The 17,385-nt window shown below is 50.3% G+C and overlaps 1 protein-coding gene across 2 annotated transcripts in view; it reads right to left on the bottom strand.

Annotated features, from left to right (window-relative positions):
* Positions 1–17,385, bottom strand: part of USP2 (ubiquitin specific peptidase 2) — a 47,991-nt gene that overhangs the window by 13,865 nt on the left and 16,741 nt on the right. The window contains exon 1 of one of the 2 annotated variants that reach the window (XM_020792783.3): positions 4,847–5,131. The exons of the other annotated variant lie outside the window; for it this stretch is intronic. Coding sequence (XP_020648442.1) covers positions 4,847–4,987 — 141 coding nt within the window. The 5' untranslated portion in view covers positions 4,988–5,131. Of the gene's footprint in view, positions 1–4,846; positions 5,132–17,385 lie in introns of those variants that run through there. 2 annotated transcript variants of the gene reach the window in all.

Here is a 17,385-nt window from a genome sequence, read left to right as displayed (position 1 = left end):
CATTGCCATGGCTGCCGGCACCCCAGAAAGTGAGGAGGAGGAGGGGCGGAGGAGGGGGGGGGAACGGCTGTGCCAGCAGATCCGAAATAGCAGCGCTTGGCACAGGTCGGCGGTGGGAGGAAAGCTGTGCTCCTTCTCGTCCTCGGCAACAGCTCAAAATAGACCCGCTCCAAACGGCACCTGCTTCTCGCTCGAACGCGCAGCCTCCTGCTGCCTGTTGGGGGGTGGGTGGGGTGGCAAGAGAGCCCCCTTGTATCCCTCACTCTGGACGTTTGGGGCTCGAATGATGGGGATTGGAGGGAGAAGCAAAGAGGTCCCTTAAAAAAATGGACACCATCCAATAATAATCAATACTGATGTGCTGCTGCGTTGATTCCGATTTATGGAGACCCTCCGAAGGGTTTGTGCGTCATTGGCCTCCCAAGACTGTGTTCTTCCCAAGCAGAGACAAGAGACTAAGGGCGATGGGTAAGGGAGTGTTGGTTAGGCGACGCTGGCTTGGGAAACCCCAGGTATCTTCTACACGGAGTCATAAAGTTCACTGGGTGAATTTGGATCAGTCCTCCTCTCGACCTGGCCTACCTCACAAGATTGCAGAGAAGATAACGTCAGTTCAAGAAGGAACTAGGAACAGCACCTTGAGCTCCTTGGAAAGTGGGTATAAAACCTCAGGCATAAAAATAAGGAAGACGGAGATGCAGAAAAGGAGTCTTGGAGGAGTAGATTAGGAAAGACTAGGATGTGGGCTGCTGTTTAAGCCTTTAGGAGGGCCCTGCCTTACTTAAATCTGCCTCTTTCCCAATAATAAATAGCTCAAGGGGGTGGTGGAGGAAATGCAGGACCAGGAACTGAGAGAATTTTGAGGAACAGCGCAGCTCCGAGGCATGCAAGACAGGAAAGCTGGCATTCCAATGCTTCGGGCCATGATGTGGGGTGCAGGCGAACAGCGTCAATCGGGAGGGCAGAAGAGCGAAGGGTGGGGAAACGCTTTCTCTTGCTCCTTAGCACAGGTGTCGGGAAAGGGAGACCAGAGCAGCTCGGAAATTCCGCACCAAGGTGGCTTCCTCTTTCAAACGGATCCAAAAGAAAGAAAGAAAGAAAAACAAAACAGCATCTTTGACTTCAAAAACCAGCCAGATGTTGTTAAAAAAGAACCGGACGGACTGCAGGTGTTCCCAGCAAAGATGGGGAAAGCCACCCTTAGAACGATCATGTTCAAGTGTGAATTAACCATTATTCTCAGCTATACAATAAAATCGAGAATACATAGCACCGCATGATGTCCTCCAAAAGCTAATTTTAACTTTTTTTGGGGGGGGGGGATACTCCCTTCGTTATCTTAATGGCGCTACCCACATTTTTCACTCTAGAGCTTTCACTGCAGTGCAGGTTGTCCCATCCATTCATTTCAGGTTAAAAAAAAAAATAAGCAGGGAAAGTCATACGGATTGGAGACAAATGCTTTGGCCGAAGAACCTGGGAGACCAGTTCAGATGCAACTTAAGATCTTTGTTTTGAACGGCCACATCCAGAACTGGACTAGCTACGATGACGTCTGACCTGTGGCCGGGAGTGGGAGGATGAGAAAAGGAGGAGAGCAGGTGGCTTTGCTATTCAGCGGTGACCTGAAGTCTCCTTCCAGATGGTGAGAGTTAGCTTGGGACGTCCAGCAAGGAGAGGAAGCTGCTCAAAGCATGCTTAACTCTTTAAGTGCTGCAAGGTGCATTCCTGACTTTCACATCTGCTCTGCAACTGATCCCTAGAACCAGTTCAGCTCTCTGCCGCCACCACAACGTCCTCACTCCAAAGTGCGGGAGAATTTGCTACGTCCTCTTTTGCTCGAAAAGAAAGCCCGGAGGCTGACTTTGTCATTGAACAAATATTTGTACATAGTAGTGTTTTCCACGTGTGGGTCATCATGTGCTTGTCCCGCCTTCCGGTGCAAAAAAAGTTACACACAGTCCATCAAGATCCATTTGTTCGCGGGATGCAGGCGATGCATCGGCTGAACATCCTGGGTGGGCCAGGAACACAGCTTGGAAAAAGTTCCTTTTCTGCCGTTTTGCTCCCAGAATCTCGATTCAGCCCAGAAATGTTGCTTTTGCATCTCAAAACAGCATCTGACAAGCCGCCTTCCCGAGCTGTCTTTCAGCCAGCGACCTGACTATTTCCAGAAGGGTGGGGTTCAGCATCCCCCTGAGAGTTTACAAGTGGAAGACACAGTTGTCGGGATTTGTAATCTTTTTGCGCTCTGATCCCCCTCCCTCCTGTAACCATGAGCACTGTGCACATAAACCTGTGGCTTTAATGCTCTCCTTTCTGAAGAAGGAGACTGGAATCCCTTTTAAAAACATGCGAAAACAGACATCTACAATAGCATAGATCTAGGCGAAAAATAAATCTGTGCCGAATCAAAAAGGTGCCACAAAACATCCTTGTAGTCCGACAAGGTAACTTTTCCATGCCCTGCTCAGGAATGCTGGAGCCCACAGTATCTTCGGCTGTTTTTGTTTTTAAAACCAAATTACACCCTCTTCTTCTTGTTGTTTTTCTTTTTAGAGAAGTAAAACCAGGCCTCAGGGTGACAGTAGCATTGAGAAAACACTGCCCCAGGGTAAGCCACCCAGCGTTGCCAAGGAACTCTGGCTTTCTCCCTGTTCTTTCCTCTCCCTCTGCTCGGTCGGGCGCTCTCTCCGGCCCCCCTCCCCACGGGCAGCTGAACCAGCTGGAGCCGAGGAAGCGCCCAAGCTGGGCAGCGCCCGCCCGGCAGAGGAGAAGCCGGCCGGTCTTACATAACCAGCTTGTCTCCATTCATTGGGCAGAACAAAGGAGAGGGACTGGACCAGCCCGCGATGCCACAGGTGTCGCCTCTCTGGCAAGGAAGGGCACCTGTTACGTAAGGGTGGAACAAAGGCCCTCCGAGAGGGCGCCGACCCAAAGACGGCAGGAAGGGTGGGCTCGGGTGGGAGAGAGAATGACCTGGACAGCGAGGACACCCAGCAGCTTCAGGGGAGGCCAGGCTTCCTCTCCACAATCCAAAAAACAGAACTCTCCAAAAATATGCCCTAAGATCCTAGGCACAGAGAGTTTTCAGGTGCAACCAGGAGTTCAAAAGTTAACGGGTGGACGAAAGAGCGCATTCCTTAGAAAGACTGGTTTGGACGCCAGCCCGTTCGTCCTACACGAGGAGGCACAGGCCTGTAGTTGGCAGGACCGACCATCCCTTCCCCTCTCTATTCCTACCTAAGACCCTGATCCCTATCCACCGCAGCCAGGTGGCAAATTCCGACTCAGGCGGGCAGGCAGAAACCAAGAATCAGGGGAACAGAGGCTTGCCTGAAACCACAGAACTCAGCCCAGGATTTTGGAGCCCGCACCAGAATCAAGCTGGAGAGGCCTTTGATCGGAAATCCCCTTCCAGCCCCCTTCCCCTCCCCTCCACTGGTTTTCTCAGCAACCATGTTTGGAAGGAAGAAAGTGTCTTGGAAAGGTTGCTATTCCCAAGCAACTGGAAGTGACATCTTTGCCATTTTTTTTTGGCCAATCACATAGAAATCTACCAGTAGATCCCGATCGACCCACTGCCTGCCCTTTGGGGCTGCCTCCTCTCTAGAACAGTGACCCAGGATGTTCAGACCTCACGCCTTGAGAAATCAGACCCTCTCCAATGCTTGCAAAGCAGTCTGATTTCAGAAGCTAAGCAGGGACAGGCCTGGTTAATAACTGGAGGAGAGACTGGGATCTCCAGGTGGGGCTAGGGCTAAGGCTAGGGTTGCAGATAGGGCTATGGATAGGACAGGGCTATTGATAGGGCAGTGGATAGGGCTAGGAAGAATCCTGCTTGGAACTCCAGGAAAGACACTGCTGCCAGTCACAGCAAGAAATGCTAGGATAGAAGGACGAAGGGTCTCAAAAAGGATGAGGTAGTTTCCTATATCCTTACACCCCTTCCTCCAGTAAGCTAGCAGCACCTGTTCTCCAAAAAAAGGAGAACATTGCAACAGTTGATTATGCTGTAGAAATAAATAAAGGTTTTAGACCCAGAGGCTGCAGCAGATTCTTTAGAACTTTGACAAAGGCCATCTTCCACAATAACAAAGTTCCACGGCTCTTTCTATTTCCTGGAGACCTCCTGGATTTTTGGCAGCACGCGCAAGCTGTGCTCCAGCTGGACGGAGCGTGTGGGAAATCCATTCCCTTGCCGTCCTCCTGCTTAAACACATGACAGGAACCTAGGAAGCTGCTTTACAATAAAGCAGAACTTCTCTAGCCAAGGCATCTTGATAATGACTAAGCCCTTTTCCAGGGTGGGTTGGATACAGAATGATTTCTGTAGCCCTCCCGGGAGATGCGCTGGGTTGAGCCTGAGATCTCTGGAAGGCAACAAAATACATGTGCTTCAGCCCTAAGGTTGGTGCCCTTCCTACTTCAGTTTCATTCCCCTTCCGGAGACGTTTCAGGGCAAAGAGATGTCAGAACTAAAGGCTATTTCTGGCGTTGCTGCGGTTTGGCATCAGTCTCTCCCCAGCCAGATGGAGAGAGTAACCGTCCAAAGTCCATGTGATGAAATCACTGGCACAGCCTAACCGAGAATCCGGGATGGGTGCCTTGCACCTGCCAAGGTGGTGCCCCAAATCACCCCACCCGCCTTCCTCTGCCCACACACCACTTGTTGAGCAGCACCCCAAACCACCAAGGGGTCCGCCAGGCCTGCCCCAGTTCCCCTCTGACCGATGATGCCCCCTTCCAGATGATGCCAGGGACAGCTTCTTCTCAAACCCAGCTCCACGGGACAATGTGGGAGGCTGGCACGGCGCAAAGGTAACCGGGCAGGGTCGGGCCATACCTTAGTTTTGTTGAGCACCAGTCCGACGAAGGTCGAGACCAGGAGAGAGCCCGTCATGGGGGTCTTGCTCCTCAAGGGCATGCCAGGGAAAGGCAAGACGGGGGGCTCTTCGGGAAGGGTGACGGTGTAGGAATTCCGCATGGCGCACCCCCTCTACGGCCACCGCCTCTCCTCCTCTCTGGGCGGGTGGGCTTTCTCCAACCGTCTCGAGAGGGACCCACGTGGAGAACACTTTGGGGCGGCTTTGTGCCACTCCGCTCCCCGTGCCTGGAGAACGAGGTGCAGCCTTCTGGGGCAGTTTGCCCTCAATGGATTCACAACAACCCAGGGGACACGGTGCCAATAGAAGGGGGCTGTCCACCACACCGAGAGCAGCTTGCAGGACTCCACGGCGGTTCCCTCCCTCCCCCTTTTGAGTTGAGGAAGAAAGTTTGGCGGCTTCTCCTGGCCGTCCCTTGACAGGGTAATCCTCCACGGGCTGCGTCTGAAAAGGCAGGTGACCTCTTCTCTTGTTCCCTTCTGGCTGGGTTATTCCAAGAGAGTGTTCCAAAGCCGGTCTACCGTGGAACTGTCAAAGCTGCTGCTGTCGTCCGGCTTGGGCTTCCTCTCCTTTGCCTCCTTCTTCGGCGTCTCTGCTTTGCCGGAGCTGAGAGCCCTGAGCGGTGGAGGCTGGAAGCACTGCTGCTACTGCTGCTTCTGCTGCCGGCACCTGCATCCCTCTGTGACATCAAGCAGGAGGAGGAGGAGGAGGAGGTGGGACCGGCGCCCGGGCAGGCCTGCACCGGAGGGCTCCCTCGAGGGAGCTGCGGAGGGCCAAGGGCGCTGGGCTCCTCGGGAAGAAGGAGGAGGAGGGAGACGCCAGGGGGACCCGCAAGGGGTGGCTCGGCCCTCTTCCGACCTGCGGGGCTGTCCTCTGGCAACCTCGAGAAACAAGCTGAGCCACTTAAAAAGTCCAAACCACGCCACCCACTCCGGATCCAGGACGTGTAGAAACCATGGGTGACTTCACGGAAGGGTGTAGCAATTCCTTTGGGCAGGAGGACGACTCTTGGGCCAGTGAAAGCTTTCAAGAGAAATACTCAGCTGCCGTGCTAGGCTTGGTCTATGACCCTCCTGACTGTTCCTATCTCTGATTATTCAGAAACACCCAACGCGGGCAATCAAAACGATAAAAACATTGACTGGTATTTTACAGAACAGATACACATGTTAACCAAAAGCCTAAGTACCTGTTAAACATGTTGTTGTTGTTGTGATAAGGATGATGAAGAAGAAAGAAGACCTGGCACAGTCAATCGAAATTATACAGACATTGACTAGTATTATATAACCTACAAATGCTAACAAGAAGCCTAAGTATCTGTTAAATATCAACATAGCATATATTGTATCCTCTTCCTAATATTGCCTTTTTTCTAGCTCTGATGAAGTTATTTCTGGAATCTGCAACTGCTTATAATACTGTTGCTAGGCCACCCAATGTTGGCTGGATTCAGATCTTTGAATATTGGTTCTTGCTCAAGGAACTAGGATATTCATAGGTACTACTATTATTATTCAAAAATACCAGTTAATCAAAATTATGAAAACATTGATTGGTGTTATGCAACAGATGCAAGTTTTAACCTAAAGTCATCTATTATTATTATTATTATTATTATTATTATTATTATTATTATTATTATTATTATTATTATTATTATTATTATTATTGGAGAGATAAACCCTACCTAATCTGCATCCCCAGGTAGGCGGCTGGCATAATCTTTTTTTAAAAAAATATGAAGTGAAGCACCTAAAAACATTGAAAAACCTCTGTGCAGCAACCATGAAGGATAGAATCTAAAATTACCTCGCCGTTCAGCTCTGTGGGGAGAAAGATGCGAGGGGAATCCCCAGATATAAACTTTTGTGGGGTTTTCTTTTTTAGCTTGTTCAAAAATAGAAAAGAAAGGCAAAGTGAATTCCCCAGATCTGCGCTTCGGAGAGCCCAGGACAAAACGTGGCTGATCCAAGACACACAAGACGCTGATTTGATCACCAAACTAACGAGTTGGAGCCTGTGAGGAGAGCCAGCCCGGGTGGCCTTGGGCCAGCTGCGTGGGAGTCCCAGGGCAGCCCTGGAAGAAGGGAAGGGCAAACCGCATCTGAGTCCTCTCAGCCGAGAACACCCTGAAAAGGGGTCCCCAAATGAGAAAAGGCACAACCCATTTCCCAAAGGACTGCCTGTCGGGGACCCTGCGCGATGCGGCGGCTCGATGTGCCGAGTGGCCCCGCTTCTTCTTCCTGAGTTGCTTGGTTGCTGTGGGTGGGAGGAAGGCCACTGGGGACTGTATGCCTGGTGTTTGTGTGTGTGTGTGTGTGTCTAATCTGCAGAGAGACACCCCCCCCTTCTGCTCTACACTGGCGCCCTTGTTAACATCAGTAACCCTTCCACCAACCATTACCTGCTTCTCAGACCTCTTTCTATGCATCACCACCAATCTCTACACCTTGGCCTGAAGGGAACACAGTAAGCTCCCGGTGGGGACCAGCGGCTGTTTGGTGGGCTTTTCATGAGGTCGCTGCAAGGCCAGTCGAGGTAAGCAGACTGCACCCCCTAGTAAACCCTGGCTCGGCAGACATTTGGACCTGGATGACTCCCCCCCCCCCAGTCAACACACCTCTCTTCTTCCCAGATCACAGGCAAGCCAGCATTCAAATCAAGCCGGAGTACAGAAAGAGCATCTCTGAGCCTACCAAGAGTGCATCACTGTTCTCCCAGCCATGTCGTGCGTAAGCAAAGGCATATGCGCCATATGGTGTCTGAAGAACGCACGGGCCCTTTCTCTGCCTTTCTCCGTCAATCCGGCGAGCAGCTCAGCGCGCGCCTCTCCCCCCCCCCCCCCCCCCCCGTAGCTGTCCTCCAGCCAGATCTCTTTGCACAGACAGCAGCAGAGAAGCTAACTTTAGCTTGGATGAGGTAAGGCTATTTTTGGCTCAGTTAAAAATAAATCCAGGGAGACTGGGTGGTGTGTGTGTGTTTTCAGCATTATTTATCTGGAGGAATTTGAAAGCCCCTATCAGCCTGCTCTGACGCGTACTGTCTGACAGTGCAGAGATAACAACATTCATGCTGCAACGCTCACAGTGGGTCGAACATGCTGACGCACAAGTGGACACAACAGCTGCCGTCCACGCATTTCACAGAGGTGTGCGCAAGACTGTGCATTGTTATAAAAGGTACCCAGCACTGAATGAGACATCAACAATTTAATTAAGCTTGGTAACCATACACACAGCTGGCTGGATAGCTCGGTGAGTTAAATTTCTGACTGCAGAGCCAGAGGTTGGGAGTTTGAGTCCCCCCAATGGGCCTCCTGGGAGAAGAGCCAGCCTGGGTGGCCTTGGGCCAGCTGCACGGTCCCGGGGCAATACTGAAGAAGGGAAGGGCAAACCACTTCTGAGTACTCTCTACCTAGGAGGCAGTGGCTAAATTGCAGTAAGGTAAAGGTAAAGGTTCCCCTTGACATTTAGTCCAGCCATGTCCGACTCTAGGGCGCGCTGCTCATCTCCGTTTCCAAGCCCTAGAGCGAGCGTTTTGTCTGAAGACAATCTTCCATGGTCACGTGGCCAGTGCGACTAGACACAGAACGCCGTGACCTTCCCACTATGGAAGTACCTATTTATCTTCTCGCATTTTTGCATGCTTTTGAACTGCTAGGTTGGCAGGAGCTGGGACAAGCGACGGGGGGCTGACTTCATCGCGTGGATTCGATCTTACGACTGCTTGGTCTTCTGACCTTGCAGCACAGAGGCTTCTGTGGTTTAAGCCGCAGCACCACCACGTCAAAACTGCGCTCACGACCTGGGGTTCAACCCCAGGTAGCCGGCTCAAGGTTGACTCAAGCCTTCTATCCTTCTAAGGTTGGTAAAATGATCATGCAGTTTGCTGAGGGGGGGGGGGGGAAGAATGTATAGCCTGCATAATTGACTTATAAACCACCCAGAGAGTGGTTTAAGTGCTATGGGGTGGTATATAAGCAGCACACTTTGCTTTTGCTTTAGGAAACCCTGAAAAAAGAGTCACTTAGATCAGAACTGACTTGATGGGACGTGATGATGATTAATTCTACACAGATGGCTCTGTAGCAGACTCAGCCCAGTCGAGGCCGGTGCACACAGCTGCGTTGTGAACTTGCCACCTACACAGAGCCACAAGCCCAGAAACGCTGGTAACTCATCCATTCAGTGTTCAGATTTATAGGGTCACCGTAGGTAAGACAGACTCGTGTTTTTTGATGTGCATCAAGGGGACCTGCCCGCACTTGCTTATGTCCCCCCAGTGTGTCTAAGATAGGGGAGGTGATCCCAGGTTCCTCTGAGCTACATAAAGGTGCTGTTGAAGGCCACTCGGAAACTTCCACTGGCTGAGGTTGGGGAATCCAGCGGGCTCCACCCGAGATATTTTGCTGCCCCCATAAAGACTAACAACTCCTCCTTCTTTCCAAGTTGGAATTATTTTATTTGCAGAACAGCTACCTCCACAATCTCCTCCCAGAGTGACCAGGGTCCAATGAGATGACCTTTGAGGTCCCATTTAATTCTTGAAATTGTCTCGGGGGGGGGAGAGGACAACTAGCACGTCGAAGGGAGACACGGCTAATTCTTGTCTTCTTAGCTATACTAGTTTCCCCGGCGTAGCTCGATTTTCGCTTCCTAACTAACGCTAGTTACGTTACCCCAGCCTGAAGTGAGCTGGCCTATCTTCCGCCATCACAAATCTTCTCCCACCTCACTGCTTTCTCATTCTGGACAAAGGTATGTGCACTCTTGGTCAAAAAAAGGGAGGGAAAGTTACTTTTTTGGACTACAACTCCCAGAATCCTCTAAGCAGCATGATCCAGCGTGTCTGGGAGAATCCCAGGAACTTTCTCTATGCTCTGTTCTCAGCTAAAAACCACTGCCCTTCCTTGAACCTCTTCACTGCAGACGGTCACGTGCCAACCTTACAGGGGCGGCGCCACGACCCGCAGTGGTAAGTAACCTGGCCGCACGCTTGTCCCACGATCACATGTCGTTGGCGTGACCTGCTGTAGTCGAAGGTTAATGACACGGAACCCAATCCGGAACACAGGTGGCAGCCTTTTCCAGCTGCCATTAAATTCCAATTTCCTTTTCCCAGCCGTTTGCAATCATAATTTACAATTTAATTGATTTCGCTTGAAGATGATTCTTTATTTGGCTTCCTGGCTTGGAAAACGTAAGAAGGAAAAAAAAAAGCCCCAAGACTGGAAAAAATAGAGGTAAGGATCATTAAACTCCCCCGTAACATCCCCTTCCATGTCAAGTGACTCCAGGCACCGCCGTATCCGGTTAGCAAACTGCTCACCATGAAGGCAGCCAGAAAATTCAGCCAGCTATAACCTCAGACGACCTAGAGGCATATCAGCGCAACTCCTATATTAAGCTTTCTTTGAGACTTCAGCCATTTTCGGGTGGCCAAGATGGAGAGACCTGTGGCCTCATGTGAAACCTCCCAGCCTGAAAACCAAATTATTTTGACCCGTATAACCAATAAACGGTATGTTACAACTAGTGTGTCATCAGAAGCATAACCCTTGAGTGTTCCAAAATAAGGATGCAAGATATTACTCAAGCATTTCCTGGTTCTATACGACAACCGGGGTTTTGACGCCTCGAGACTCGCTTGTCGGAAAAAATGGGCAGCTACTACGAAATTGCATGCTCTTAAGCAAGAGCAAAAAGGTGAGCACATTTTCCACCATCTCTGTCTCAGAGATGCACTGATTCTGGATTCCTGCACCCGCAGAGGGCTGGACTAGATGACCTCTACATAACATTGCCGCCCTAGAAGGCCAGATTCTGTAACTGTGAGTGTTTCAGTCTTGCGGGCCCCAGTGAACACAGAAGCCACGTGCTTTGAGAATTTACTGAGTGACAGCGACGTCTATCAAGACAGATGAAACTGGATCCCCTCACCCCTCAAGCGGATGGCTTGAGTTTGCACCCTCCCTTTAAACATTTAAACTGGTTGATTTGGGGGTGCTTCTCTTTCTCTTCTCCTGCAAGCTCTGGCCAGACTAAGGAAGAGCTACAAGGACTCAAAACTCATATTTTCCCTGTATATTTTAGGGGTCCGGTCCAGCGATGGCCAGCCTTGATACAAGATAGAAGCGATCCTAGTCTGCCTCTACAGAACTTGGCGATGTCTGCCAGAGCGAAAGGCCACGAGGATGGACAAGCCTTTTAGAACGGCTGGAATAGCTCAGTGGGCTGAGGTCTCCGGCTGCAGAGCTCAAGATGTGCGAGTTCAATTCCCCACTGGGCCTCCTTGGCAGGGGCTGGAACCTTGCAGCAAAAAGTGTTCTCCTCCTGCTTCTTAAACCCAGTCCCCTTTCTGTATCCAGGCTTCTCCAGTGTACACGGGTGGAAATGACCAGTGCTTCTGTCACACCAGACGCCCAGCTAAGCATCCACCTCCATGGCCTTTCCCCCCCTTTGCCCGCCTCCTTAAGGTCTGCCCTACAGGAAGGCAGGTGGGCATGTCCAGGAACGTGAATGGGTGGGCGTGGGCCAGCTGGGAGAGGGCGGGTTGTTGCAACCCGCCTTCTCTTCTCTGCCCTTGCCAGCCAGCCAGCCAGCCACGTGAGCCTACCGCTGCCAGCTAGAGAGGGAACCCAACTGGGCAGGGGAAGAAGAGGAGGAGAGAAGAGTGCAGAGATGCTCCCTCTGGACTGTGAATCAGCCCAACCAGAGGCAGAGAGAGGAGTTTTTAAAGAGAATTGCCAGGAGGGATAACTGACTCCTTCAACAGAGGCGGTCCATGAAAAGGATCAAGAGACCTGAGACTTGCAGTGCTTAAACGGGGTGGATGAGGTTCAAGAACAAGCCGAATGGGAACAAGAAACAGTTTTCTCATTGATTTTCCCCATAACAATCAAGTGGAATTGTCTGTACTTCCTGCTACTTACTGTATCACATGAGCAAAGAGTTTTTTTTAAAGCTTTTTCGGTGTTGTATTATTTCTTAGTCTTTGTTCTTTCTTCTTAATACTTGCCCTTTGGATCCAAAAAAACTCTTAGCATCCAGGAGAGAAATCCACCTTCCCAGTGTTTTCTCTCTTTCTAATAGCTGTCTGAGTTAAAAAATCCAGCATTCCATGGGAGGCAGCAGAGCCATGAAGGAAGAGTACAAAGGGCACTCCCAAAGCCAACGTTAGGTTTGTTCTGCTGATTAGGTTCTTTATCTGAAGCCAGCCGGTCTGGGCTACCTCTATTTTCTACTCTTCGTTCGTCCATATTCCAAGCTACTAATAGTCATACCGTATAAAGTATTTATACTCTCCAGTGTGTTCCACTCTTTCATTTTGGTTCTTTTACTACATCTCTGAGGCTACTTGCTTTTAAGGATGCACACTGTCCCCCCGACCCAGTACGAGTGCAAATAAAGAAGGACAGATTGAGGCCCAACTCATCTCGGCCCCTTTTGGAGAGACACTGACTTCGTCTTTGTTAGGATCGGTGTTGGTATTTGTGTGTTTCCGGATCTCTGGGGGAAAAAAAACCCTCATTCCTGTGAATGGGGAAATGCAGATGGCTTGGGGTTAGGGGGCTACTTGGATCCATCAGAATTGTTTCTGGCAGAAGCATTTGCTCGCCTCCGGAAGGCATAAGGAAGGGAAGAGCAGGTATCATAAACACTGCCGGTGGCGGCACCCCTCCACCAAAAACAAACAAACAAGGGGAGTGAGAGAAAGAGAGAGGCCATAGCCTCAAAGAGTGAACCACTCAAACTCTGCACAGAAATGCAGACATCCATCTGCATACACACGCGCACTTAGTTCTATTAGTGTTTTTAAAAAAGAAGCAGGGAAGCAGGGGGTGGAGAAAACACAAGGGAACGGAGTAGTGCAGGAAATAGTGTCAGTTTCTTCCTCTGCCACTCAAAGAGCCTCTTCCTTATAAGGCGCTGATGCTTTTGACTCCTTTACCCCCACTGCTATTTGCATAGCATTTTTAAAAACATTTCTAACCCCATAAATGGCAGAGCTAAGATCTGGGGTGAGTAGGGTGCTGCCTCACCCCATGGGTGGCTCTGAACCTTTTGCTCCACCCCACAGTGGTCACAGATTTGGCCCATGATTTGGTCCACGTTTACACATGTCTGCAAGAACAGCACAGGTCCCTGCTTTTAACGGACAATGAAGCCCTTCCGCTTCCTTAATATTTGTTTTTAGACGGTATTCATGATTTATTTCATTGACGTGGTTATGTAACCTTTCACCTGTCATTTCATCATCCTTGATCACCTGGCCAGCCTTTCGGCACTTCTGGGCTCCTTCTGCGTGCCCGGCTGTTGCTCTAAATGAGCAAGGATTCTGACATGGCATGCTGAAGTGGTGGAGCCTGTTCTGCCACCTCCAGATCCTGCCAACGCTTTGTGCCACTTTGGGTGTGTGTGTGTGTCTGTGTGGCTTCTCCAGGCCTGTGGGGCTGGGTCTACCAGCCTCCATGCAGTAAGCCTCCCCACAGTGCACGGTGTCCCCCCTTCCTTTCCCCACTAGATCGGCTTTAAAATGAAGTGGAAAGCTTGGGCATCAAGGCAGAGTTTACGAGATAATCCCTAGGAGTAAACTTGAGCCTCTCCTGGCCCAGTCATTGCTCTGCCATTCTGCGTGCAAGTTTACTCCAAACATACCAAGCCCTGCAGAAATGCTTGTGAGGGCAACAAACGGTGCATCTGATGAGGTCTTGAACAGCTTCTTTTCAAACCACTGGAGCTCACGGCCGGTCCCCGGCTGCTATTTCTGAGACCGCACAAAGCACGTGGGCTCCTTCCTTTTGAATCTTGTGGACCAGAAGCTTGCTTTTTAAGCAGCTTTGAGGATTCGGAACTCTTTACTGGAGGCCAATTTCTGTATTTGTGTCAAATGGAAGAATACGGGCAACCTTGGTAGTGATGGCTTCACCTCCACCAAACCGTCAAGTGTGGTCTAGCAAGTGAAGAAAAAGCACTCAGTGCAGGCTCAGAAACACTCTGGCACGCCCTGATAATTTCAGGGGAAACGGCTGGGAAATGCAGTTCTATGCAAGAGTTCTGGCTTGGCGTCAAGGCATTTCCCACATGTGACTTTTCATAGCGCCCGTGGAAGAGGGACTTCACAGAAGAGGGGGCGAAATCCCAGGTCACAGGAGGTGGAGGCAGAAGCAGTGCCCAAGAACAGCGGGGCCTCTCCCTTGCTCCGAGCGAGCGGCGCCAGCTGGATTTGGCATCAGAAAACAGGCTGCCCTGGCAGAAGCTTCAAGTGTGGGGCTGGTTATGTCATCTCTGCTGTATTCAAAAAACTATCAGCTGACGGGCTGAATGTACCCGGGGCTGGAGGCATGGCCTGTTCGGCACTTTTGATTCTAAGCCTGTCCTTGCCGCTTCCACCTCCCATCAGAAAGTTCTCCATATTGGTTAGTCCAGAAGATATTTCTTCTTGAAATTTGAATTCATCAGCTAGGATGGTGCCCTCTAAAGTCACAGGAAAATGAACTCGTTTCATGGCCCGTGGGGAGAGCTCTACAAGATGCTGGAAGACGGCGGTCACATCATCTGTCGCCCTTCTCTTCCATAGGTGAACATACCCTTTCTTCTAAGAATTCCTTTCCAGATGATTTACATCTCGGCCACCCTTACCCAGACACCTTCTACCTGGTCAATATTCTTCTCAGTCTTGGTGCCCAGAACCAGACAGGATGGCCAAAGCAGAACACGACAGTACAATTACTTCCCTTGATTTCGACACTGTATGTCTGTGGATGCAGCCAAGGATCGTATTAGCCTTTTTTGCTGTGCTGCCACGCTGCTGACTCATGCTCAGCTTGTGGTCTACCCGTTGAGTGGTGCTTCAACATGGCTGAATCCTGACAGAGAGGGGGTGCAGGATCACTGTTTACCTTTCACACGATACCTTGTTTACTTCAATTGTTCTTACATTTCCATCCTGCCTTTTCTTCCATGAGTTCCCGGTAATGTGGTTCTCCTCCTTTCCACCTCCTTCTCACAATGACCCTCTGAGGTGGGCCAAGCGGAGAGAGTGACCGAGTGGCCCAAGGCAACCCAATGTGCTTCATAGCTCAGTGTGGGACATAATTTGGTATCTTCCAGTTTGCAGTTCATGCTCAAACGCATTAGGGAACAGAGTCTCTCTTGCTTACTATCCATCTACAGTGATGCCTTGCTAGGCAGTTACCCCGCATGACTGTTTTTTCGCTAGACATTGACTTTTTGCAATCGCTATAGCGATTTGCAAAACAGTGATTCCTATGGGGGAATTTCGCTGGACAATATTTGGTCCCTGCTTTGCAAACCGATTTTCGCTAGACAACAATTTTGACAGCTCCCTCTGTGCTCGCAAAATGGGTGTTTTCGGGACATAAGCTCCGCAAGACAGCTATTTAAACAATTGATCGGCAGTTTGCAAAGCGGCTTTCCTATGGCTGAACTTCGCTAGACAGCGACGATTCTTCCCCATTGGAATGCATTAAACAGGTTTCAATGCATTCCAATGGGGAAATGCTTTTCGCTAGACAATGATTTTGCTAAACAGCGATTTCAGTGGAACAGATTATCATCATCTAGTGAGGCACCACTGTATTTAAAAATATTTCCATGCAGCCTGTCGGATGCGCCCTCTCCAGGTGGCTAAGCACACGGACAGGCAGTGGGTTGGCGGTGCCTCAGGTAGCTTGCTTGTGCATTACATGCACCTGGGTTTCTCAGGTGTATATGTAAAACAGGACAAAATGAAAGAGGAAGAGCAGATGTCATGAAGGCCGGCCCAAGACCTCATATTACCCGAGGGGGAGCAGCCAGTGGTCTACTCTGCCCCTCAGTGAAGTCATTGCACAAGATGCCCCCAAACCAGCCGTGTTATTTTGGCACATGAAGCAAAGGAAGTTACAAGCCTCTCTTCTTATCCTCCAAAGAGCAAGAATACCGTAACGACAAATTAAATAAGTAGGCCTCATTCTGTCATAATTTTACAGCCAGTTCTGGACGTTCAGAAAACAGTTTATGAGGAAGGGAGACACATGGCCACCTATTTCATTTCATTTACTTCCTTCCTTCCTTCCTTCCTTCCTTCCTTCCTTCCTTCCTTCCTTCCTTCCTTCCTTCCTTCCTTCCTTACTTACTTACTTACTTACTTACTTACTTACTTACTTACTTTAGTTAATTTATTTATTGATGACAATCACAACCCGATTCTTTCCTGTAACAGGTAAGGGGCAGTTGTCCATCATGGAATTCTGCAGCTGGGGATGGTGTGGGTATTATGAAACCTGGAAAAGTTACTTTTTAGGACTGCAGCCCCAGGAACCTCCACCCCGCGTGGCCCGAGGGGTGTGTGTGTGTGTGATAGTTTGATGGCATTGCCACGTGAAAACCTGTGACAGTGAAGTGCTTTTAGAGATCCATCCCAGAAAATAACTTTTCCAAACTCTGGGTGGGAAGAAGGGCCAGCCTGGGGCTACGAAGAGCTGTGACCGTCCCGGGTCTCTGGGTGGGCTGAGAGGAAGCTTGGCTAAAGCTCTGGAGGAGAGCTTCCCCCACCCTATTTATTGTGTTTGACGCTAGGAGCACCCAGGAAAAGCTGCCAGATGTGGCCCTTTCCCGGACTGGGACAGGCCGGTGCCATTCCTGGCAACGAAAGGGTGAACTTTCGCCCTGGAGTCGGGAGCCTGTTGTTAGGGCTGCTCCTCAACCCGCTTCGCTCCCAGTTTGGCACTGGGCCCTGGGGTTTATGTAACGGGTCTAATTGTTTAATGCTCCCTTGAGAGAACACACATACACACACACATTTTTGCTGTGTCAACAGGTCTTTGAGCCGCGAGATGAGACCAGGTTTAGGGTGGGATTCGCCACAGGTAGATGGCAGACCCAGGGAGCTGTTTGAGCACACGAGGTGGTGGCGGCAGGAGGGGGAGGACGTGTGTGTGTGTGTGTGTTGTGTGAGAGTGTTTTTGTGTGTTTTGGCAATGGCCTCTGCAGCCTGGGTGAGGCAGGGGTGTGTATTCTTCTTTGGAAGAGCCAAATCACGTGCAGTCCTTTCCACTTTCCTGGACATGGGGGGGGGGGCGGTGTTTCTATGTCCCAAATAGACCGAGTATTTCCCGGCTTAAAGAATGCTGTCTTCAGGGCAATCCTGGGTTTAAACCATCTGCGGGCCAAGTGTCTCCCCCCCCCCGACCTTCTTTTTAGGCTTATGCAGCCACCTCAACAGAAAACAATACCTCCCCCACAATGCTCCAGAAGCGGCAGGTTTCACACTCGGTACCCAAAATATTTCTGTCCTAAAACGAAAAGAACAAAGCTGGCAATGGGCCTCTGGCCATTTCATGTTTTGTTTGTTTGTTTCTGCATTTCCCGGGACGATGCCGCAGGACATGTGGCTGCCTTTGCTGGAGCAGAGTAGCACAATTACTCCTCCAGAGGATATGGGGAAACAGGGAGAAGAATATGTAATGCAAATGAGCATTCTCAGAAATGCC

This window comes from Pogona vitticeps, chromosome 8, assembly GCF_051106095.1.
Source record: "Pogona vitticeps strain Pit_001003342236 chromosome 8, PviZW2.1, whole genome shotgun sequence".
NCBI lineage: Eukaryota > Metazoa > Chordata > Lepidosauria > Squamata > Agamidae > Pogona > Pogona vitticeps.
Note: the sequence above shows the minus strand (reverse complement) of the source record. Positions and strands in the feature narration are given on the sequence as shown.